Below are 23,038 nucleotides of genomic sequence, written 5' to 3'. Positions count from 1 at the left end.
AAATAAAAGATACCTGCAGATGGCACTGTGTTTGAAGAAAGATAGGGGAAAGAAAGGCATATTGCTTTATAAAAGTGAAAAAGGATCCAATTTTAGAAATATGCAAAGCACCTGAATCAAACTAATATAAATTAATATAAATCCACTTATTTTACACCACCTGCCTCACCTCTGCAAGGATCTGAGTGTCTGATTCCTGTTCTGCATTTTATAAACTGTTGCCACACCCATGACCGCATCTGATCCCCACCCTCCTTTTCGTTCCTGCAGCCATAGAATTGGTGAACTTTGCATTGTTATCCTCTCCAATTTACAAAGAGGGAAGTGGGGCCAGAAAGGTTCCTAGCTGGGAAGCAGCAACACAGAACTGGAAATAGGGCTTATTCCCTGGCCCTTTAGCTGTTTTATAATAGAACTGCCAGTCTTAGATCTGTTACTTTTATAATTAGTGCCCCAAATGCTGTTCTCAAATGAGAAACACAAGTGCCCAAGCCCTCTTCAAAGGCTAGGGGCATAAAAACGTATCTTATGGACTACAGGACCATGAGTTTGTAACTTAGTTGGCACACAGATGGTAAGCATTTACTAATATTAATTTTGTGTTGTATTTGTTATTTTAATAGCTCATCACTGTGCTTTTCAGTCTTTCAGCTTTCAGTAATGAACAGTTGATGACTGATGGGTTTAGTGCAGTGTTTCTCAAGGGTAGGGTGAGAGCAATGGAGACATTTTTGCAATGTCTGGAGACAATTTTGGTCATCGGTACTGGGGGTGAGACTGGAGGTTGCTATTCACATCTAATGAGTAAGGGCCAAGGATGCTGCTAAACATCCTACAGGGCAGGGGACAGCCCCCTGCAATGAGGAATTATCCAGCTCCAAATGTTAGTAACTTCAATAGCTTGAGAAATCCTGCTTTAGTATAAGGGGGCAATCAGTTCCCTCCTGTGTAAAGGCACTCTTTAGTCCTCCTGGTTTTGTGTGTGTGTGTGTGTGTGTGTGTGTGTGTGTGTCTGCACCAGGGAGGTAGGCTTTGGAGTAAGAAAGGCTGGGTTCTACCCCTTTGTTAACATTGTCTCTGGTGCACAGTAGGCATTCAAAAAATCTGTACTACTGAAAGCTGAATTTAATTACTAAATGTGTGACTCTGAGCAGGTCTCAAAGGTCTGAAGTTCATTATTCTTACCCGTAAAACGGGGATAAAAAGTCCTCTTCCAAAGCCGCTGTGAGCAATCATTGAGATAAACGTTGGTAACTCTATTCCACAGTACTCGGCCTAGAGCGGTTTTCTTTCCTTTGTCAGTTTACTTCTCCCTCTTGCAAACCTGTGTTCTTTCTAATCGACGTTCAGCCCTGTCATTAGCTGAGTGACCTTGTGCAAGTCACTTTCCCCCCACAGGCCTCGGGTGATTCTCTATAAAATTACAAAGTTGGCTTCTGACCTTCAGGCACGCTTCCAACACCGAAATGGGACCGTGGAGTGTACGGATCTGCTTTCCTCCCCCGGGACTAATGGTACGGTCCCCGGGCAGTTTCCCCCACCCCCCTGTCGCAGACCTTGGTACAGGCCCAGGGGGCCCTCGGCTGCCTCTCAGGGCTGCCCTTGCCCCCAGCCGAGTTCCGGGCCGTCCTTGCGCAAGCTGATTGGCTGGAGCCGTGCCCGGGCTGCGCGGCTATAGGTGAGCCCGGGAGGGGACGGGCGGAGCGGGTTGGAGGCCCGCCCCCTCCTCCCCTGGGTCGGACGCTGAGCCGAGCCGCGGGCGGGAGGCCGGACGGACCGACTGACGGGAGGGACGGGAGCCGAGCAAAATGGCGCAGACTCAGGGCACCCGGAGGAAAGTCTGTTACTACTACGACGGTGAGCTCCGTGCGCGTGGCGGGGGCGGGGGCGGGGCCGGGCCGGGCCGGATCCAGGAGAGGGAGGCTGAGGAGATGTGAGCGGGGAGGCTGGGAGAGAGGCTGAGGCGTTGGGGAAAGGCTGAGAGAGGAGGCTGCGAGGAGGTCGAGGCTGAGAGAGGAGGCTGAGAGGAAGGAGGTCGAGACTGAGGGAGGAGGCTCAGAGGAAAGAGGTCAGGGTGAGGGAGGAGGCTGAGAGCAGGAGGTCGAGGCTGAGGGAGGAGGCTCAGAGGAAAGAGGTCAGGGTGAGGGAGGAGGCTGAGAGCAGGAGGTCGAGACTGAGGGAGGAGGCTCAGAGGAAAGGAAGGGAAGTCGAGGCCGAGGGAAGAGGCTGAGGCCGAGCGGGGGTCGTCTGGAGAAGCTTGGGGTAACTTGGTGGCGGGGGGCGGAGAAGGGGGGAATCCTCAGGAAGCTTTATGGGGAGAGTTTTAGTGGGACTCCTGGAGGGGAGGCTGAGTCTGAGCGGGGAGGCAGGATCTGGTGGAGAAGGGTGCAATGATCTGTTTTCCTTGTGAGAATACAAAAGTCTTCCTCTGCCCCTTTGCTTCCTCATCCTTTTTGGTGAGAGTCCTGCGGAGTCCCCACCTCCTGTCACCAGCCTCCCCTCCCCCAGTCTCTGAGCTGGGCCTGCAGTTGCTGCTGGGAAATGGGGCCCCTGGGCTTGGAAGGAGAAAGTTGCAACCTGTTAAAACAGACTTTTCTATTTAACGAAAGCCTATGGAGCAGCTTACTCTGTACTAGGGATGATTAGCTGCTGGGACCATGGGGCTGAGCAGGTCACTTCCCATCTTCTTCTCAGTCTGGAAGGGGAGATAGACAGTGGCAGGGAACTGCTCTCTCCAGTGTCATGCTGGGATAAAGGAAAGCTCAGAGTGTTTTGGGAGCACAGAGGAGAGGCACTCAGCCCAGCCTGGGGAGTCAGGGAGGGAGGTGCCATCTTGGACCCGAAGAACAGGAGTTATTAGCCAAGCTCCGGGAAGGCAAAGGTGACAGTAAGTTTAGAGGTAAGAGAGAGGACAGCATTTTTGAAAGCAGGTGTGTGTACAGCATGGCTGAGGCATAGGTTTGAGGGCAGAGTGTAGAAGGTCAGGAAATAGGGTGGAGGGAAAGGTTGCCAGTGATGAGGCTTGAACCTCATGATCTGGGGACCAGATCATGAAGGGCTGGACACACTGTCTTAAGGAAGTTGGACTTTATTGTGAGTGCACTTGTGAATCATTGAAGTTTTATGCAGGTTGTGACATCAGATTTATACCTCAGACCTATCACTCTGAGACAGAAATTGAATTCGCCAGTGTACGGGTAAGGAAGACGGCAAGGATCCCAAACTTCTGGGTTGGGCAGTTTGATGTTGAATGTTTGGAGAAGGTTATGTCAGTTAATAACTTTGGGTTTTGGGTTTTTTTAAGAAGTATTTTTTGAGGGCTATCTCTACTAGGGGATATCCAAGTAGAGGCATCCAGTCGGGAGTTGGCCATTCAGGTCGCCATTTTTATTTTTATTTTTTTCAATTAATTTTGAGAGAGAGAGGCAGAGTGCGAGCAGGGGCTGGGCAGAGAGAGAAGGAGACAAGAATCTGAGGCAGGCTTCAGGCTCTGAGCTGTCAGCACAGAGCCCAATGCAGGGCTTGAACTCACTAGCCGTGAGATCATAGCCTTAGCCGACGTCTGACGCTTAACCAGCTGAGCCACCCAGGCGCCCCCAGGTTGGCCATTTAGAAGACAAAAATGAGAAGATAGAGATTTTTGGTAGTTGTCAGCATGCAGATGGTAATTTTAGTTATGGAAGAGGATACGATCACCCAAGAAGTTGTATAGCGTGGGAAGAGAAGAAGATCGGAGTGGAATTCTAAGGACATGCACTGAGGAAAAGTCTAGTGCCCTTCATGCTCTGTATTCCCCTGTCGTAGCACTTGTCACTGTGTATTGGAATTGCCCATTTACTTGTTCGTTCTTCTTAGACAGTAATCTCCTTAGGGAAAGAGACCATGTCTTGTCTAGCTCTGTATGCTCAGCCCCCAGAACAATGCCTAGCTCAGAGTAGGCTGTCAATAAATACTTGCCGATTAAATTGTACAGAGGGAATGTAAGTGAACCAGAAAGTCTTGGGTTACAGTAGCCAAAAGAAGGAAGGAGTGGCCAAGTGTTGGCAAGAACTGTTTCGTGTGTACAGTTTGGAACTGAAGTGAGATTGCGGTAGATTGAAGAATGAATGGATGGGTGAAGAGAAGACATCAGATTGAACCCTTTTCAAAGGAAGCTTGGTTGGGGCAGAGAGAGAGGGTTGTTGATACAGGGGGATGTAGTGGCTGAGAGTTGAGCATATTCAAAATTTGAATGGTAAATAGCCAGGGGGAGGGGTTGAAGATACAGGAAAGAGAGGGATGGGTAATGATGGAGGTTCCTGAAGAGACCAGGTGAGATGGAAACCAGAGCACAGGTATGGACACTAGCCTTCAGGGGGACGTTTCTTCATGATGAGAGGCAAGGAAAAGTTCAAATGTAGGCAAGTTTGATGAAGAGAAAGTTGGAGTTTTCAAGATGAGGTAATAGATTATTTCTTTTCCTGTGAGTGGGGGGAGGGTAGTTGGTAGAGTAGGAATCTTGAGAGAGATAGCTGTGAAGTAGCTGTTGTGAAAGAGGAAGGTAGGAAAATAAATTTGGAAGAGTTGCTGGGCAGTGGTGAGGGCCTATTTGGGGCTGGAGCCTGTGACTTTGTAGCTGTATCGGTTTGCACTGTTTTATGATCTCTCCACCATTAGTTTAAAAAGAGAAAAAGTGGAAAGACTGCAGTTTTTAGGCAAGGGAGATTTCTTACTCCTTGAGAAACCACTTGTGAGTTTTGCAGTGAGGTCACTAGCTTGGGACTCAGACTTGGTTCTGCCCCTCAGAAGCTTTGCAGTATTGGGCAAGTCACTTTACCTTTGCAGGCCTCAGGTCACTCTCCTATAAAACTGAAAAACTTTGAGAACAATGGGAGAAGCTTTCCACAAGTTTAAAGGTAGTATCTAAAGGAAAATGATTATTTCTTTTAAAAGTCTCTTAGCAACTGGATTAAAAGCTGTTAAGAAAAGGATGGTGTCTGGGCCCCACCCTCAGGTACTCCCCTAGCCTTCTAGATAAGTTATCTTAGTCCCCCAAGTCTAAGCCTTGGCTGAATTCAGGTTTGATAGGCAGAGGAGTTGCTGGGGATCAAGGCCCAGGCCAGAGACCTGGATAAGCCGTGATCTAATTATGTAACAGTAATGGTCATGTTACTGACTGCCTTCAAATTGGGTCTGCATCTGGATGTCTCAGCCAATGCCTTGAAAACCTATTCTGTCAATCCTCATAGCTGATAAGCTTGTCTGAGGGTCTCTGGGAGCAAAATTGTCTGCCTGCCTCCTCTGCTACTGCATCTCAAAGTCTGTCTCTATGGGACAAGGGTCCCAATTGAATGCCATCAAATACTGTACTCTGGCTTGCGGCTCTGGCTAAGATCACAGTTCCTGCCCTCAGAGGCCCGCCTAAGATTAAGAGAAGAGGATAAAAGGACATTAAGCAAAAACTAAGGAAAACTAAGAAAATTTGAATAAAGCATGGGCTTCTTTTTAGTTAATGACTATCAATATTGGTTAATTAACTGTAACAAATAGTTCTTATTTTATCATGTAGAATGCTAATAATAGGGGAAACTGCCAATGAGGTATCTGAGAACTCTATCTTTGCAATTTTTGTGTAAATCTAAAATTGTTCTAAAAAGTAGTCTAATAAAAAGAGAAGAGGGTGAGATCCTAAATATCCAACTGTTTAGAAGTTTCCCATTGTCCCAGGCCATGTCTATGACCAAGAATATTGGAGTGTGGCTTGGATACTATTGGTGGCATTTCCCACAATGCATTGCTCCCAGGAATGAATTCTGTTACTCGTGCCACCAAACCACAGTGCATAAGAGGTTGGGACCTTCTTTTCACTGGTGCTCAAAGATCTGCCTCGTCTTGATGGACTTCTAAGGCGAGAGAGATCTATCCTTGGGTGTGCAGTTCACTTGATTTTTGTGCTGTTTTTTGGCTTTTAACTTTTTCATTAAAATTTTTTTTTCTTAGGTTTATTTTGAGAGAGAGAGCGTGCACAAGCAGAGAGGAAGGGCAAAGAGAGAGGGAGAGAGAGGATCCAAAATGGGCTCTGTGCTGATAGCAGAGAGCCTGATGTGGGGCTCGAACTCAAGAACTATGAGATCATGACCTGAGCCAAAGTCAGATGCTTAACTGACTGAGCCACCCAGGCACCCCAGTTTTTTCATTTTTTTATAGTAAGCTCTGTGCCCAAGATGGGGCTTGACCTCACAACCCTGAGATCAAGAATCGCATGCTCTAGCAACTGAGCCAGCCAGGTGCCCCCACTTGATTTCTGGAATATTTGTTCCAGGAACTTTGTGGCAAGTAGATTCACAGAGCCCTCTGGATTAAGTGCAAATTGAAGTAAGTATCTGGTAAACCCAATGTAGCTTTTAGGATACTGAATTTGGAGTCAGAAGAGTTGACCCCTGGATCAGTTATTGGTTGTGTGATCTTGAGCAGGCACTTAACCTCTCTGAATCTCACTAAGTTCAGTTCCTTGAATCTTTATTCAGCTTCTGTGATGTACAGGGCATATTTGTCCTTGTCTTCAAGGAGCAGCCAGTCTTAGGAATATAAATAGATTTGTAAGGGGACACCTGGGTGGCTTCAGTCAGTTCTAAGTGTCTGACTCTTGAATTCAACTCAGGTTGTGATCTCATGGTCATGGGATTGAGCCCCACATCAGGCTCCCCACTGATCTTGGAGCTTGCTTCGGATTCTTTTTCCCTCTGTGCCCCTCTTCTGCTCTTGTGCGCGTGCACTCTCTCCCTCTCTCAAAATAAATGAATAGATAAAAATAGATATGTAAGTAATTCAGATACAAAACAAAATTTGTTAAGTGATATATACAAATTGTATACAGAGGAAAGGACCATTTATTTTGATGAGGAATATGTTTGGCACTTAAGCTGGTCTTTGTTGTATGAGGATCATCAGAAAAGGAAGGACAATCCAGGTCAAAGGAACAGTCTGAACAAAGGCTACTTGGGTGTGAAGGTGAATGCCATGTTCAGGATGCTGATAATAATCTAGTGTGTTTAGAACAGAGATTGGCAAATTTTCTGTAAAGGGCCAAATAGTAAATATTTTTCACTTCGTGTGCCATATGGGTGGGTCTCTGTGGCAACTATTTACTCAGCTCTGTTATTATAATGTGAAAGCAGCCATAGACAATATTTAAACTAATGGGCATGGCTGTGTTCCAGTAAAATTTTATTTACAAAAAACAGGCAGCCAATTGTATTTGGCTCAAGGGTCATAGTTTGCCTATTCCACTTTGGAGCGGAGAACTGTGAGAGGGAGAAAGGGAGGGAGAGGGAGAGTGTTGTGGGTTGAATGCCAGGCTAGTGAAGTTGTTCTTTATCCTGTAGGAGATGGGGAGCCATTCAGGATTTTCTGAGCAGAGGAATGATGTTATGAAAGCTGTGTATTAGAAAAATAACTGGTTGTTGTAGCAGATAGTTTGAATTGAAGGCAGAGGAACCAATTAGAAGTCTTTTGCTATAGATGAAGCAAGAGATAAGAACTTAGTTTTCTTATTTATAAAATTAGAATAATACTTCCTGTTCTAACTATTTTATGGGGTTATTGTGAAGATCCAGTAAGAAAACTAATGTAAATGTGCTTTGACTCCATAAAGTGTCACAGCATGATAAAGGTGAACTGTGACTTATAATAATTCTGAGTACTAACGGTTATTTTTCTGTTGTGGGAGTGAATTCTTTGGAGATATATAGTGGGGTGAGTCACTCACTGCCTGTTATTCCCGAGTAGCTTTGGAATGAACCCCTTACACTGTCTAGTTCCTGTGGACTAGACTTAACATCCTTAAATGCTGACCTCACCAGGGTCCTCTGCTTTTTTTTTTTTTTTTTTTTTTAATGTTTATTTAGAGCACGCACGCATGGAGGGGAGGGGCAGAGAGAGAGGGAGAGCAAGAGAATCCCAAGCAGGCTATGTGCTGTCAGCCCAGAGCCCAGCTCAGGGCTCAAACTCACGAACCATGAGATCATGACCTGAGCCAAAATCAAGAGTCGGATGCTTAACTGACTAAGCCACCCAGGCGTCCCTGCTTGCTTTTTTTTTTTAATTTTGGAGTTACCCTTCCTCAAGCTGGGTAGAATCTTGGAGACTAGAACGAAAGAGAAAAAGAATTTGACTAGGAGATAGTTATAAAGATTCCTGGATTCTCCTGGGAGTATATGTTGAACTGTGTCACTGAAACTGTCACTCTTTTTTCTTCAGGGGATGTTGGAAATTACTATTATGGACAAGGCCACCCAATGAAGCCTCACCGAATCCGCATGACTCACAATTTGCTACTTAACTATGGTCTCTATCGAAAAATGGAAATATATGTGAGTTACTGGGAGCCCTACCCCTCCCTAACCTCATCAGCTCTGGTCATAGTTATTCATCTCATTTTTCTCAACTACTCATTCATCAAATGTGTTGAGTGGCTATTATGTGGCAGACACTGTAAATGATAGAGATTTCTGTTTTTAAAGGGTTCACTCCAGGGGCGCCTGGGTGGCTCAGTCGGTTAAGCATCCGACTTCGGCTCAGGTCATGATCTCGCGGTCCGTGGGTTCGAGCCCCGCATCGGGCTCTGTGCTGACTGCTCAGAGCCTGGAGCCTGTTTCAGATTCTGTGTCTCCTTCTTTCTCTGACCCTCCCCCGTTCATGCTCTCTCTCTCTCTCTCTCTCTCTCTCTCTCTCTCTCTGTCTCAAAAATAAATAAACGTTAAAAAAAAATTAAAAAAATAAAAAAATAAAGGGTTCACTCCAGTGCTGGAGACTGACATGTATACAAATAAGTTGTACTACAGTCTATTATAAGTGCAATAATTAAAAAATGTACAAGATGCAGAGATAATAAAGAGTGAAGGAGGAAGGGAGCCTTGGAATGTTTCCTAGAGGTGATATCTGAGCACAATTTTAGAGACTGAATAGAATTTAGCCTGGAGTTCAGGAGGAGACCGACATTCTAGACCAAGGGAAAAGCATAGACAGAAGGCAAAAAGAGGTGAGAACAATATGATGTGTTGGGGAACTGCTACAAGTAGTTCAATGTGCAAGTAGTACTGTAGTGTAAAGTTCACAGTTATGAGTGAGGGGACCTAGAACTGGAGAGGCCAGAAAGGATTGGATGTGCTGTGCTATGTGACAAGCAGCTCTGACGGGCAAGAGTCAAAAAATCCAACGTTGAAATGGGGACTGTGTTGAACTAGACGTCCACGTCTCTAGTTACTAGAGAGCATAGACTATCTAAGTTCTTTAAAAAAAAATTTTTTTTAATGTTTGTTTATTTTTGAGAGGGAGAGAGAAAGAGACAGAGTGCAAGCAGGGGAGGGGCAGAGAGAGAGGGAGACACAGAATCGGAAGCAGGCTCCAAGCTCTGAGTTGTCAGCACAGAGCCCGACGCAGGGCTGGAACCCACGAACCGTGAGATCATGACCTGAGCCGAAGTTGGATGCTTAACCGACTGAGCCACTCAGGCTCCCCTAGACTGTCTAACTTCTTGACTCAGTTCCAGCTGATTTTTGCCCATCTACAAGTTTTTAAAGAGAAGCTGGAAATCTACATTATTATGTAAAATTGCCTGGGTTTCAAATATTGACCCAAGTTGGTTTTGTGGTTTTGTTTTTTGTTTTTTAAAACATGTTCAAACAAAAACACATCAGTACATCTGTGGGCTAAATTTGGTCCAAAGATTCCCAGTTTGAACCTCTTCTGGAGGCAGTGAGGAAAAAGTAATGGATTTTGTTTTATTTTATTTTTTTAAGTTTTTATTTATTTATTTATTTATTTATTTATTTATTTATTTATTTATTTAAATGTTTATTCATTTTTGAAAGACAGAGAGAGACAGAGCACAAGCAGGGGTGGGGTGGAGAGAGAGGGGGACACAGAATCCGAAGCAGGCTCCAGGCTCTGAGCCGTCAGCACAGAGCTCGACATGGGGCTCGAACTCACAAACCGCGAGATCATGACCCGAGCCGGAGTCGGACACTCAACCGACTGAGCCACCCAGGCGCCCTTAAGTTTTTTTTTAATGTTTATACCTGCCATGGGGCTCGATCTCACAATCACAAGATCAAGAGTCTCCTACTCCACCAACTGAACCAGCCAGGGGCCCCCAGGCATGCATTTTAGAAGGAGGGAAGCCAGTTAGGAGGCTGTTGCAAAGATCCAAATGAGAAAATCAAAAAGGGCTGAGGACTCGTGTTGCCTTATGGTTAGAGCCTAAGAGTCTGTGGTTGAAGTCTGTGCCGGCAGCTTAAGTATCCTAGCAACAGCAGTATCCTTCCTCACCATTCCAGAGACTGAAAGAAGATGAGTCTTCTGTCTCAGATGGCCATGTTATGTCCCCAGAGCCACTGGAGGCAGCTGAGGAAGCAAGGAGGGAAGGGAGACAGAGGAGCAGACGGACCTTGGGACCAGAGAGCTTTTTCAGGTGTGAAAGGCAGCTGGGAATGAAAAACATAAAAAAGGTAGCAGAGGTTTTGAGGGACTCTAGGGAGGAGACTAACATTTAGATAAAGAGAGGATACCTAAACGTGGAATAGCAAGCACCAAGACCTTCCGGAGATGCCTCTTGCACGTGTATACCATGCTAATCTGGCCATGACTTGTCTCCTTTCCTGCCACTCCCCTCTCAGAACCCTCCAAGTCAGCCAGATCAGATTCTGCCTCTTTCCACCCCATCCTGATTGGGAGGAGTATTTAATCTGCCAGTCATATCTTACTCATCTTCAAAAGTCACCTCAAGCCCTCTTTCTTTCATTCAACAGATTTTTGTTGAGTACTTGTCATACCCCAGGGACTATATTAACCTCCATGAATGATATTGAGATACTAAAAAATGGATCCTATCTTCAAGTGAGAGGAAAAATAAACTAACATTTATTGAAGATTGCTAGTTCTAAGCCAGAGCCACTTGTTATTTCGTGTAATCCATACAGCAACCTTAATTTATAGATGAGAAAACAAGGTCAGAGAGGATAATTAACAGGTTCAAAATCACAAAATCACATGAACTAAGACTCCAACTCAGATATATCTGGTTCCAGAGTCTTTATCTGTTCATTTGTCCTATTCCCTCTTCCCAAGCAGCATTTTAACAAGAAGCCTAGAGGTAGAATGTCTCAAGATTTTTTGGTGATGTCATCAGGGACCCAGGCTTATTCTGTTTATCCTTCTGCTCAATCATCCTTAGTTTATTTGATTTTATCCTTTTGTTTTTTGCCTTGAAATCACATGATGGCTGTCTTAGCTCCAAGTACCATGTCTTCATATGACAGAATCCAAAGAGGAAGGAAACAGGCAAAATGGATCATTTTCTACTATTTCCACACACACCCCTCCCCTTTTTATTAAATAGCAAAACCCTTCCTAGAAGTTTCCCAACAGATCCCCCTTTAAATCTCATTGGGTCATTTGCCATCCTTAGACTATTCACCGGCAATTGGCTTAGACTAATCACATTTGATCCCTTCGGCTGAGTACATTAACACCCAACCAAATTGAGATCTGTTAACAAGAAGGTAGAGAATGGCTCTTTGGGAAGCATCTAACAGTGGCTGTCATAGAGATAATAAATAATATCTTACTGGAAATTACTTCATCTGTGTGGTATTCTTATTGTAAACTTGTAAAGCAAAATTCCAGTATAATCTCTTTCTTAAAAATCTAGACTTGCTGCTGTCTTTAGTGTGATCCGTTTCCTTCTTTGGCCACTGAGTATGAATCTTCTTCAGTCTTCTTCCCCCAACAGTTCATCCCTTCTAGACTTCTCTGGGCTGTGATCCTAGTTTTCTTTTCCCAAAGCACAGGTAGCCATTTTAGTATATGTCCTGAAATTGATGGCTTTTTGGGTCAATCCTAGAAGAAGCTCCTTAGACTTCTTACAGAAGTTGTTGTATTCTGGGGCATCTGGCTGGCTCAGTCAGTAGAGAATGCACCTCTTGATCTTGGGGTTGTAAGTTTGAGCCCTACAGTGGGTGCAGAGATAACTTAAAATCTTTAAAGGGGGGAAAAAAGCAGTTTCTGTATTCCATCTCTGTACCTGAAGGAGACATGTTGAAGTCTTTCACACAGTTGGTCCCTCCCCCAATTCTGCCTCCACACATCTAATTAATCTCTCCCAGAATCTACATCCTCATTTTTCATCCAGGAACCTTCTTATTTACATAATCAACAATTCTGCTCTCTTCCTTGCCTTGGATGCTAATTTTGTATATTCCCAGGCTTCTTATTCATCGCCTTCTGTTCTTTTGTGCTTTTTTTTAAAAATGTTTTTATAAAATATTGAGTAGATATGAAAAAATTTTTATAAAATATGTGGAAGGTATAAAGAATCACAATTCACTTAATACCACCTAGTTTAAGAAAACAAACATTGCCATGACTGCTAAAGCCCCTATATGCTCTTCCCCGATCCTGTCTACTTTCTTCTTCCCCAGAGTTAACCTCTGTCCTGAATTTGGGACTTATTATTTCCTTGCTTTTATTTATTTATTTATTTATTTATTTATTTATTTATTTATTTATTTAAAATTTTTGTTATTTTAGAGAGAGCGCGTGTGCAAGCAGGGGAGAGGGGTGAGGGGACAGAGAGAGAGAATCTTGAGCAGGCTCCATGCTCCCCGCAGAGTCCCAACTGGAGCTGGATCGCACAACCTGAGCCGAAATGACCCGAGCCAAAATGCAGAGTCAGATGCTCAACGAACTGGGCCACCCAGGCACCCCTATTTCCTTGTTTTTTAAAAATAATTTTGCCAGGGGGCGCCTGAGTGGCTCAGTTGGTTGAGCGTCCGACCTCGGCTCAGCTCATGATCTCGTGGCCAGTGAGTTCGAGCCCCGCGTTGGGCTCTGTGCTGACAGCTCAGAGCCTGGAGCCTGTTTCAGATTCTGTGTCTCCCTCTCTCTCTGACCCTCCCCCATTCATACTCTGTCTCTCTCTCTGTCTCAAAAATAAATAAACCTTAAAAAAAAATTAAAAAAAATAATTTTGCCAGTATGTGTTCTTAAACGATACATGTTTTAGTTTTACGTGTTTGAATATTATGTAAATGGAATACAGTATTATTATGTGACTTACTTGCCTTTTTTGTTCAACATGTTCCTGAGAGTCATACATGTTGATGGATGTAGCTAGACTTATTTTCACTGAAAGAATATACTACAGGACATATTATTAGATAATGTTAAAATGGTTTTCAGTTGCCACCAATGTAGAATTAAAGTTGCTCTCAGTCCTTGTCAGCACTTAATATTGTCATGTTTAATTTTTTTGTCTGTTTAGGTTGGTGTGAAATGATACTTACTATGGTTTTGATTAGTATTTTCCTGTTTACTAGGGAGATTGAGGATCTTTCTGTATGTTTATTGGTCATTCAGTTTTCCTTATTGAAGTCCCTATTCAAGCCTTTTATCCATTTTCTTATTTGATTGTTCTGTTTTTGTTTTTGTTTTGATTGGGCCTTAGATACACAGAATTGAGATAAAACATTATCCTTGGCTCATAAGCATCAAAAGAAGGTCCATTTTTGGTCTTTTTGAAATACGTATTTTTACTGTTTATTCATTAACTTAAATATTTTCATAGTGCTATGAATATCCCTATTCGTACACCCCAATCACTCTTCTAAATTTTGTGTTTATTATACTCTTGTTTTAAAAAAAAATGTTTATCCTGGGGTGCCTGGATGGCTCAGTTGGTTGGGTGACCGACTTTGGCTCAGGTCATGATCTTGTAGTTTGTGGGTTCGAGCCCCGCGTCGGGCTCTGTGCTGACAGTTCAGAGCCTGGAGTCTGCTTCCTTTTCTGTGTCTCCCTCTCTCTGGCCCTCCCCTGCTCACGCTCTGTGTCTCTCTGTCTCTCAATAATAAATAAATGTCAAAAAAATTTTTTTTAAATGTTTATCCTGTGTATATATGCCTAAACAATATATAGTAATTATTTACTTGTTTTTGAACTTTTTAAAAAAGGTGTCATACTGGGGCACCTGTGTGGCTTGGTTGGTTAAGCATCCAACTTCGGCTTAGGTCCTGATCTTGCGGTCTGTGAGTTTGAGCCCTGCGTTGGGCTCTGCTGACAGCTCAGAGCCTAGAACCTGCTTCAGATTCTGTGCCTCCCCCAGTCGCACTCTGTCTCTCTTTCAAAAATAAATAAAAAAAAAAAAACATTAAAAAAAAAAGGTGTCATACTATGTAATCTTCTGGGACTTGCTTGGTTTTTTTTTTTTTCTTCTTTTTTTAAGTTTATTTATTTATTTATTTTTAGTAATCTCTATACCCAGTGTGGGGCTTGAACTCCCGACCCTGTGATCAAGTCACACGTTCTCCCAACTGAGCCAGCCAGGTGCCCCCTGTGCCTTGCTTTTATCACACAATATTATGTTATGAAAATCCATCCACCTTGCATATAGCTTTAGTTCTTCCACTTTTCTCTGATGAATAATATCTTATTGTCATTATACTTCAGTTTATCTGTTTTTCCATTCTTAATTTGTGTCTAGTTTTTTAATGTTGTGAGCAGCGCTTTGAATATTCTTGTACACGTCTCAATTCATACGTGCAAAAATTTTGGCTGTTTCTCTAGTACTAGAATTGCTGGGCTGTAGGGTATGTGAATATTAAATGCCTCGTTGCTTTTCATTGTGGTCAAATGAATTTATAGTCCCACTGACAATGTATGAGAGATACCTTGATTCATATCCTTTCCTATACTTGGAATTAGACTTTAAATTTCGCCAACTAAATGAGTGTGAACAGTATGTGATTGTGATCTTGATTTGCATTTCACTAGTAACCAGTGAAACTGAGTATCTCTTCATATGTTTATTAACTATTTGTGTGTCCTCTACTGTGAAATGTTTTTTCCTTTGCCCATTTTTCTCTTTTTGGTTGTTTGGCTTTCTTTTTCTTACCAGTTTGTAGTAGTTCTTTTTTCTGGTATAGATAGTCCAGTGGCCATACATTGCTCCAAATATCTTCTGTTTTGGTTTTGTCTTTTCACTCTAAAGTATCTTTAATGAACAGAGATTCTTGATTTTAATATAGTTATATTATTTCCTTTATAAGTGCTTTTTGTGTTTTAAGAAATCCTTCCCTTGGGGTGTCTGGCTGGCTCAGTCAGAAGAGCAGGCGACTCTTGATCTCAGGGTCATGAGTTCAAGCCCCGTGTTGGGCATAGAGCTTACTTAAAAAATAAAAATAAAAATAAAAATAAAAGCTTTATAGGTTTGCCTTCACATGTATTTACTATATCTAGAATAGATTTTTATGTCCATTGATGGATGAATGCATAAAGAAGATGTGGTATGTATATACAGTGGAGTATTAGCAATCAAAAAGAATGAAATCTTGCCATTTGCAACTACGTGGATGGAACTAGAGGGTATTATGCTAAGCGAAATTAGTCAGAGAAAGACAAATATCATATGACTTCACTCATACGAGGACTTTTAAGACACAAAACAGATGAACACAAGGGAAGGGTAGCAAAAATAATATAAAAACAGGGAGGGGGACAAAAACATAAGAGACTCTTAAATATGGAGAACAAACAGAGGGTTACTGGAGGGGTTGTGGGAGGGGGGATGGGCTAAATGGGTAAGGGGCACTAAAGAATCTACTTCTGAAATCATTGTTGCACTATATGCTAACTAACTTGGATGTAAGTTAAAAAAATAAAATAGAATCGATTTTTAAATATAGTTTTTTTTTTAATTTTTTTTTTTTTTAACATTTATTTATTTTTGAGACAGAGAGAGACAGAGCATGAACAGGGGAGGGTCAGAGAGAGGGAGACACAGAATCGGAAGCAGGCTCCAGGCTCTGAGCTGTCAGCACAGAGCCCGACGCGGGGCTCGAACCCATGGACCGTGAGATCATGACCTGAGCCGAAGTCGGCCGCTTAACCGACTGAGCCACCCAGGCGCCCCTAAATATAGTTTGAAGTAAGAATCCACTGAAATTTTTTCATTCCGCAAATACTTATTAAGCACCTGCTTTGTGCCAGGCATTGTGTATGGGTCTGTTTTTGGGCCTGTGTTCTGTTGACTTGGTCTGTTTATTGACGCATATGCCAGTACCCAGTGCTTAATTGTGATAGCTCTTCAGTAAGTTTTGACATCTAGTAGCACAAGTCCTCCCACTTTGTTCTTTAAAAAAAACAACTGACTTGCTATTTGCCCTTTGGGCTTCTTTTCTTTTTTTAATATTTATTTATTTAAATGGCAGTATTCTTTTTTTAATGTTTATTTATTTTTAATGTTTTACTTATTTGAGAGAGAGGGAGAGAGAACGTGAGCAGGGGAGAGGCAGAAAGAGGGGGGCGGACAGAGGATCCAAAGTGGGCTCTGTGCTAACAGCAGAGAGCCTGATGCAGAGTTCGAACTCATGAACTGAGACATGAGATCATGACCTGAGCTGAAGTCAGACGTTTAACCAGCTGAGTCACCCAGGAGCCCTTTGAACTTCTATATAAATTTTAGAACTCATCAAGTGCTGGGATTTTGGTTGTAATTTTATTGAATCTTTACATCATCTTTTTTGTTTTGTTTTTAAGTTTTTTATTTATGTAAGTACTGTCTACATCCTATGTGGGGTTCACACTTAAAACTCTGAGATCAAGAGTTGCATGGTCCTCTGACTGAGCCAGCCAGGCACCCGTGAATCTTTATACCATCTTAGGGAGAATTGATATTTTGAGAATATTTAGCCTTTGCATCAGTGAACATGGCATATTTCCATTTATTTGGGTCCTTTTGTTTTATTTTTTATTTTATTTACGTCTTGTCTGTTTTTTTAGAGGGAGGGAGAGCACGCAAGGAGGGGCAGAGAGAGAAGGAGACAGAGAATCCCAAGCAGGCTGTGCCCTGTCAGCACAGAGCCTGAGGCGGGACTTGATCTCAGGAACTGTGAGATCATGACCTAAGTGGAAGTTGGACACTCAACCGACTGAGCCACCCAGGCACCCTAGATTTTTTTTTTAATGTTTATTTATTTTGGGGAGAGAGAGCTCAAGAGCACATGCACGCACAGGGGAGGGGCAGAGAGAGTCAGGGACAGGGTATCAGAAGCAGACTCTGTGCTGTCATCAGAGAGCCCAATGCAGGCTTGAACTCACAAACTGTAAGATCATTCCCAAACCAAAGTTGGATGCTTAACTGACTGAGTCACCCAGGCACCCCTGGAAATTTTTTCAAAGTAATTACAAAAATTTTGTTTTTAATGTTTATTTTTGAGAGAGAGAGCGCGCGCGCGCGCGAATGCGCACAGGGGAGGGGTAAAGAGGGAGACAGAGAATCCTAAGCAGGCTTTGCATTGCCAGTGCAATGCCCCATGTGGGGCTTGAACTCACAATCCATGAGATCATGACCTGAGCTAAAATCAAGAGTCTCTTGCTCAGCTGACTGAGCCACCCAGGCTCCCCTCCAAGTACTTCTTTTTAATGCTATCATAAACTATCTTTTAAAATTTTTATATTTAGGTTGTTTACTGGTATAGAGAAATGTAGTGCAATTCTTTTTTATTCAGACATATATCCAGGGTCTCTGTAGATCTCTTTCTACTACCTGTTGTTTCTGTGAGCTCTCACTCGTAGTGCTTTGTTTCCTTGCATGTTTTGTAATTTTTGACTCTGCGGTCATATTTTTTGGAACTTTGTGGCTTGGGATGAAGATAGGTTCTTAAAGCAAGATTTGCCTTTACTTTGTAAAAGAGGTAGCTTTTGAGATGGGCTTTGTCCTTGTTGAATGTAGTACATGAGGAACATGGAATCAAGGGGTGGCTTCTGTCTTAAACAATTGGGTAGTTGGTGGTGAGAATAGGAACCCTGGGAAAGAAGAGCATAGGAGAAATAAAGCAGTGGATGCAGTCAAGATTATGGAGGAGGTGTAATGAAAGGGATGGGCTGTGGATTGAAATGGAAGTCAAGAAAGGGTGTTGTTAAAGATTATAATTAGTTTCTCAACCTGAGTGGATATTGGTGTCATTAACAAGAATATTAAAAGAGAAGTCTGGAAGTTAAATATGAATGCCTCTCTATAAGTTGTTAAATCCAGTTGAATTTGAAGTGCCTCTAGGATTCACAGGTGGAGCTGGCTGGGAGGTTGTTGGAATGTGAATCTGGAGCTCAGAACAGAAATCAAGATGGAGTGAGTCTGGGCGGGCATCTATATAGAAGGTAGAGTTAAAGCTCCATCTACAACGTTGCCATGAAGGTAAAAGGCTTAATACAATAAAAACAACTTCGGGGGTTCCTGGGTGGCTCAGTCAGTTGAGCATCCGACTTCAGTCCGGGTCATGATATCACAGTTTGTGCCTGACATCAGGCTCTGTGCTGACAGCTCAGAGCCTGGAGCTTGCTTTGGATTCTGTCTCCCTCTCTCTCTGCCCCTCCCCTGCTCATACTCTGTCTCTTTCTCTCTCAAAAATAAATAAACTTAAACAAACAAACAACTTAGTATTTGGAGCCAAGTCTTGCTTCTTTCACTATGAGTGTGGTATATAGAACAGTATCCACCTTTTAGTCTTACATTCTGCCTTATACCGAGGATTAAACAAGCACCAAATAGTGCCTGGAGCCAGACCTCTGGGTTTCTATCCCAGTTTACCAACTGTGTAGCTTTGGGCAAATTACTTAACCTCCCTGTGGGCAGAGTGAGGATAATAATAGTATGGAGTTTAAGAGGTTGTTGTAAGGATCACAAAATCACATACAGTGCCTGGCACAGGGTAAACAATGTTATATGTGTATTGAAAATGCTTTATAAACTATAAATTCATAATTGGAAGAGCAGAGGGTCATCTTCGAAGAAGACCTACCTTTAAGGGATGAGAGGAAGAAAAGAGAATTTTTAAAAAGAGGGAAAGAGGACTCAGAATGTTGGGATAATCAGGAAATGACCATGTCAAGGAAGGTTCAGTGGGGAGGGTGTGATGAGAATTGTTGTGATGATGATTTATAAAAGATTTCCTATCTATTTCAGTTATTGTTAGTCACCTCTTTTTCTTAAACTCTTGGAGCCATTTGGACCATAACTATTTAAAAAGAAATAAGAGTTTGTAAGCATTTCACAATTTACAAAGAGATTTAACTATCTCCTCCAATTCTCACACTGTTAGGTAGAAGTTGTTGCCTCTATTTAGTAAGTGAGAAAACTGAGGCTCACAAGGTAGACTTGCCCAAGTAACAGAGCTTGAGTTGCAGTTCTGTTTTTTGATACTGAATCTCCTTTGATAATCCTATATGCCTAATTAGATCGCAAGTTTCCTGAGGCATTAATCTAATCAGTAATTCCTTGCCTAGCTCAATGCTGGGTGGCTCTTCTCTTAGTGTTCAAAGTAGACTAAGTGAAGAGTGGCTTGGGTCTGGAATAACATGTCCTTTCTCCCCTCTTCCCTCTAGCGCCCTCACAAGGCCAATGCTGAGGAGATGACCAAGTACCACAGTGACGACTACATTAAATTCTTGCGCTCCATCCGCCCAGATAACATGTCTGAGTACAGCAAACAGATGCAGAGATGTAAGTCCATTCTGTTCCCTCCTTACTCTCAAGGCCCCAGTTGGATCTGCCCTTCAGTTGCAGAGGCTTACCCTGCCTTCCCTTGTATCTCCCATTCATCCCACACTTGATTTCCCCTGCCTTCCAAGGATGCCAAAGTGCAGCTCTTTTCTCCAGTCTAGCTTTCCTTGTTTCTTGATTATAAAGAATAGTGTTCGATCTTTGTCTAGTTAGGTTCACAACAATATGCCAAGAAAACCGTGATTGTTGTAATGGAAAACGCACTGACGTAGGAGAGGGAGACAGAGATAGAAGTCCCAGCTCTCTTAACTGACCAGGCTGGTCACTTCCCCTCAGATTTTTCTTTCGTAAAATGGACTGGATGTCATCCCATACAACTATAACTGCTCTCACTTTGTATTAATTGAGAATCGAGGGGCCACTTAGGACAGATTCTAGATGATGTAATCTTTGAGTTGAGGTGATTCTACCCCTGCTTCCTGAGACTTGAAACAGGTGTCATCTCGGAAGCTACACTCAGTTTGTAGGAATTAATGAGGCTTATTTTAGCTATGGGAGAAAATGTGTTTAAATTTGGAGAAAACTTATATCTGACTTCTCCCTGTGTTATTTTAGAAATTATCTCTTAGCACCTAATATCTCATATAATAAAACAATGAAACAGCATTGTCCAGAAGTTTTGATTAGCTTGTAACAGTTTATTTGGAAATATCAGCAAATCTGTGGCACTTGTTGCTACTGGCCACAAGGTAGTCTGATTCCCAAGGCAGAAAGTTTATTTGTTATAACAGTTGTGCAGTTGTAATGATTACAGAACCACAGAGACCTTTTTTATTTTTTTATTTAAAATTTTTTAATATTTATTTATTTTTGAGAGAGAGAGAGACACACAGAGAGCGAGCGGGGGAGGAGCAGAGAGAGAGGGAGACACAGAACCTTGAAGCAGGCTCCAGGCTCTGTGCTGTCAGCAGAGTCTGATGCGGGGCTTGAACTCATGAACTGTGAATCATGACCTGAGTCAAAGTCGGACGACTTTAACCGACTGAGCCACCCAGCTGCCCCTATGGTTTTTTGTTTTTGTTTTTGTTTTTTTACAGAGGCCTTTTTTAAAGTATTATTACCACCCACAACTCCAGGAGCTGCTGCCCCTGTAAGTGCAGTATTTGCTCTTTGAATTGGCAGGATCTTATTTCCTTCCAAGATGAGACAAATTCCTTTCTTTGCTCTAGATGGCTTTAGAGCTTTTCATAACCTATCGAGGCCAGTGATCAGGCTCCACTGTCAGCAAAGAGGACTCTCATTAGAGAAGCAGCTTGGTATTGAGGCAAGAAAATGAGTTATTTTTTGTTTAAAAAAATTAAAAAAAAATTTTTTTTTCACATTTATTTATTTTTGAGACAGAGACAGAGCATGAACGGGGGAGGGTCAGAGAGAGAGGGAGACACAGAATCTGAAACAGGCTCCAGGCTCTGAGCTGTCAGCACAGAGCCGGACGCGGGGCTCGAACTCACGGACCATGAGATCATGACCTGAACTGAAGTCAGATGCTTAACCAACTGAGCCACCCAGGCACCCCTCTTTAAAATTTTTTTTAATGTTTATTTATTTTTGAGAGAGAGGAGAGTGCCAGTGGGAAAGGGGCAGAAAGAAAGGGAGACACAGAATCTGAAGCAGGCTCCAGGCTCCAAGCTGTCAGCACAAAGCCTGATGTGGGGCTCAAACCCACAAACCGTGAGATCATGACCTGAGCCAAAGTCGGATGCTTACTGACTGAGCCACCCAGGCACTCCAAGAGAATGAGTTTTGATGTCTTGGTTTGAATCCCTTAGCTCTACCACTTAACTGTGTGTTCTTAAGCAAGTCCTCTAGCCTCTCTGAGCCTTGTTTTCTCTTCTTTAAAAGGACGACAATAGTGCTTATTTCATAGTGGAGGTTGTCGGGGATAGGTGAGATAGCACTGTCAATGAAGCACTGACTGTCAATGAATAGTAACTTTTGCTGTGATGACTTATTATTTTCATCATTTTCCAATCTGTCAAGGCAGACATAAAATATTAGGCCCTCAGGAGTGCCCAGGTTTGGGTCTGACTTCCAGTTTGCTCCAGTTTTCCTGAAACTAGCATTCTAAGATTGTGCATTAAAAAATTAGGTCTGGGATTTTCTCTCATTGAAGATGGGTTAGGAAGGATGAGGTTCTCTATGGACTTAAGGTACCTTACTGACTTGACTTACAGGGTTATAGAAAGATGTCACTTAGTGAAGTGCTGTATAACCAGGGGTATCTTCAGAAACAATAACAGCGATGTGTGAGCTGAGCTCTTTTTTTTTGTATTTACCAACACCTAACCTAGGAAGTTACACATGTAATAAGACTAAATAAGTTAGGTTTCCTTGCTCTTGGCTAGGATGTAATAAACATTTTGTGGTCATTTTGAGACTTTGAGAACTTTGATCAGAAGTTCTGATCTAATATTTTAATTAGTTAAAATGGGAACATGATGAGCAGTGGGCTTCCTGACAGCCTGACTCAGCCTGCCCATTTGCAGTTGGTCCCCTGGCAGCCAGCCTTGGCCTGCCAGGGAGTTCGTGGCTTATTGGGCTGAGGCCTTATTAAAAATAATAATAAATAAAAGGGTGCCTGGGTGGCTTAGTTGGTTAAGCTTCTGACTCTTTTGTTTGTTTGCTTGTTTGTTTATTTGGGCAGGGGGGAGAAGGGCAGAGGGAGAGGGAGAAAGAGGACCTGAAGCAGGCTCTGTGCTGACAGCAGAGAGCCCCATGTGGGGCTTGAACTCATGAACCACGAGATCATCACCTGAGCTGAAGTCGGACGCTTAACCAGCTGAGCTACCTGGGCACCCCAAGTGTCCAACTTTTGATTTTGGCTCGGATCATAGTCTCACAGTTTTTGGGATTGAGCCCCGTGTCAGGCTCTGTACTGCCAGTGCACAGCCCGCTTGGGATTCTCTCTCTTCCTCTCTCTCTCTCTGTCCCTCTCCTGCTCTTGTGCATGCACGCATGCTCTCTCCCTCTCTTTCAAAATAAATAAATACTTAAGAAAATTAAAAAATAACAGTGAATAAAAAATAAGATGGATTCAAACATGAATAAGTGCAATGGTTTTTTTTTTTTTTTTGCCAGATTATCAGAATGTGAAATGTGGTGGAAAATGATAAAAGGGAATTATGGTGGTAAAATTTGAAGATATTGTCATTGTCATCTTTTTTATAGATGTATAAACTGAATTTTCCAGGGTCTCCTAACAAGGTAGTGGTAGAATGGAGAATGGAACTTGTCTCTTCCTGATTCTATAGTATTTTTATTTTTATTTTTTATTTTTATTTATTTATTTTTAATTTTTTTTAACGTTTATTTATTTTTGAGACAGAGAGAGAGAGAGCACGAATGGGGGAGGGTCAGAGAGAGAGGGAGACACAGAATCCGAAACAGGCTCCAGGCTCTGAGCGGTCAGCACAGAGCCCGACACGGGGCCTGAACTCACGGACCGCG

The 23,038-nt window shown here is 42.7% G+C and overlaps 1 protein-coding gene across 3 annotated transcripts in view; it reads left to right on the top strand.

Moving 5' to 3' along the window:
- Window positions 1-1,696: 1,696 nt before the first annotated feature.
- Window positions 1,697-23,038, top strand: part of HDAC1 (histone deacetylase 1) — a 31,644-nt gene continuing 10,302 nt past the window's right edge. For 2 of the 3 annotated variants that reach the window (XR_009607560.3, XM_060624668.3), the window contains exons 1-3: window positions 1,699-1,857; window positions 8,239-8,351; window positions 19,414-19,531. Coding sequence is in view for 2 of the 3 variants with exons in the window: in XM_060624668.3 (XP_060480651.1) it covers window positions 1,809-1,857; window positions 8,239-8,351; window positions 19,414-19,531 (280 nt within the window). In the remaining variant the exon portion in view is untranslated. Of the gene's footprint in view, window positions 1,858-8,238; window positions 8,352-19,413; window positions 19,532-23,038 lie in introns of all 3 variants that reach the window. The other variant, XM_060624667.3, reaches the window with a different exon arrangement.

The sequence above is a fragment of the Panthera onca genome, chromosome C1 (assembly GCF_046562875.1).
Source record: "Panthera onca isolate mPanOnc1 chromosome C1, mPanOnc1 haplotype 2, whole genome shotgun sequence".
NCBI classification, from domain to species: Eukaryota; Metazoa; Chordata; class Mammalia; order Carnivora; family Felidae; genus Panthera; species Panthera onca.
This window is presented reverse-complemented; position numbering and strand designations above follow the sequence as displayed.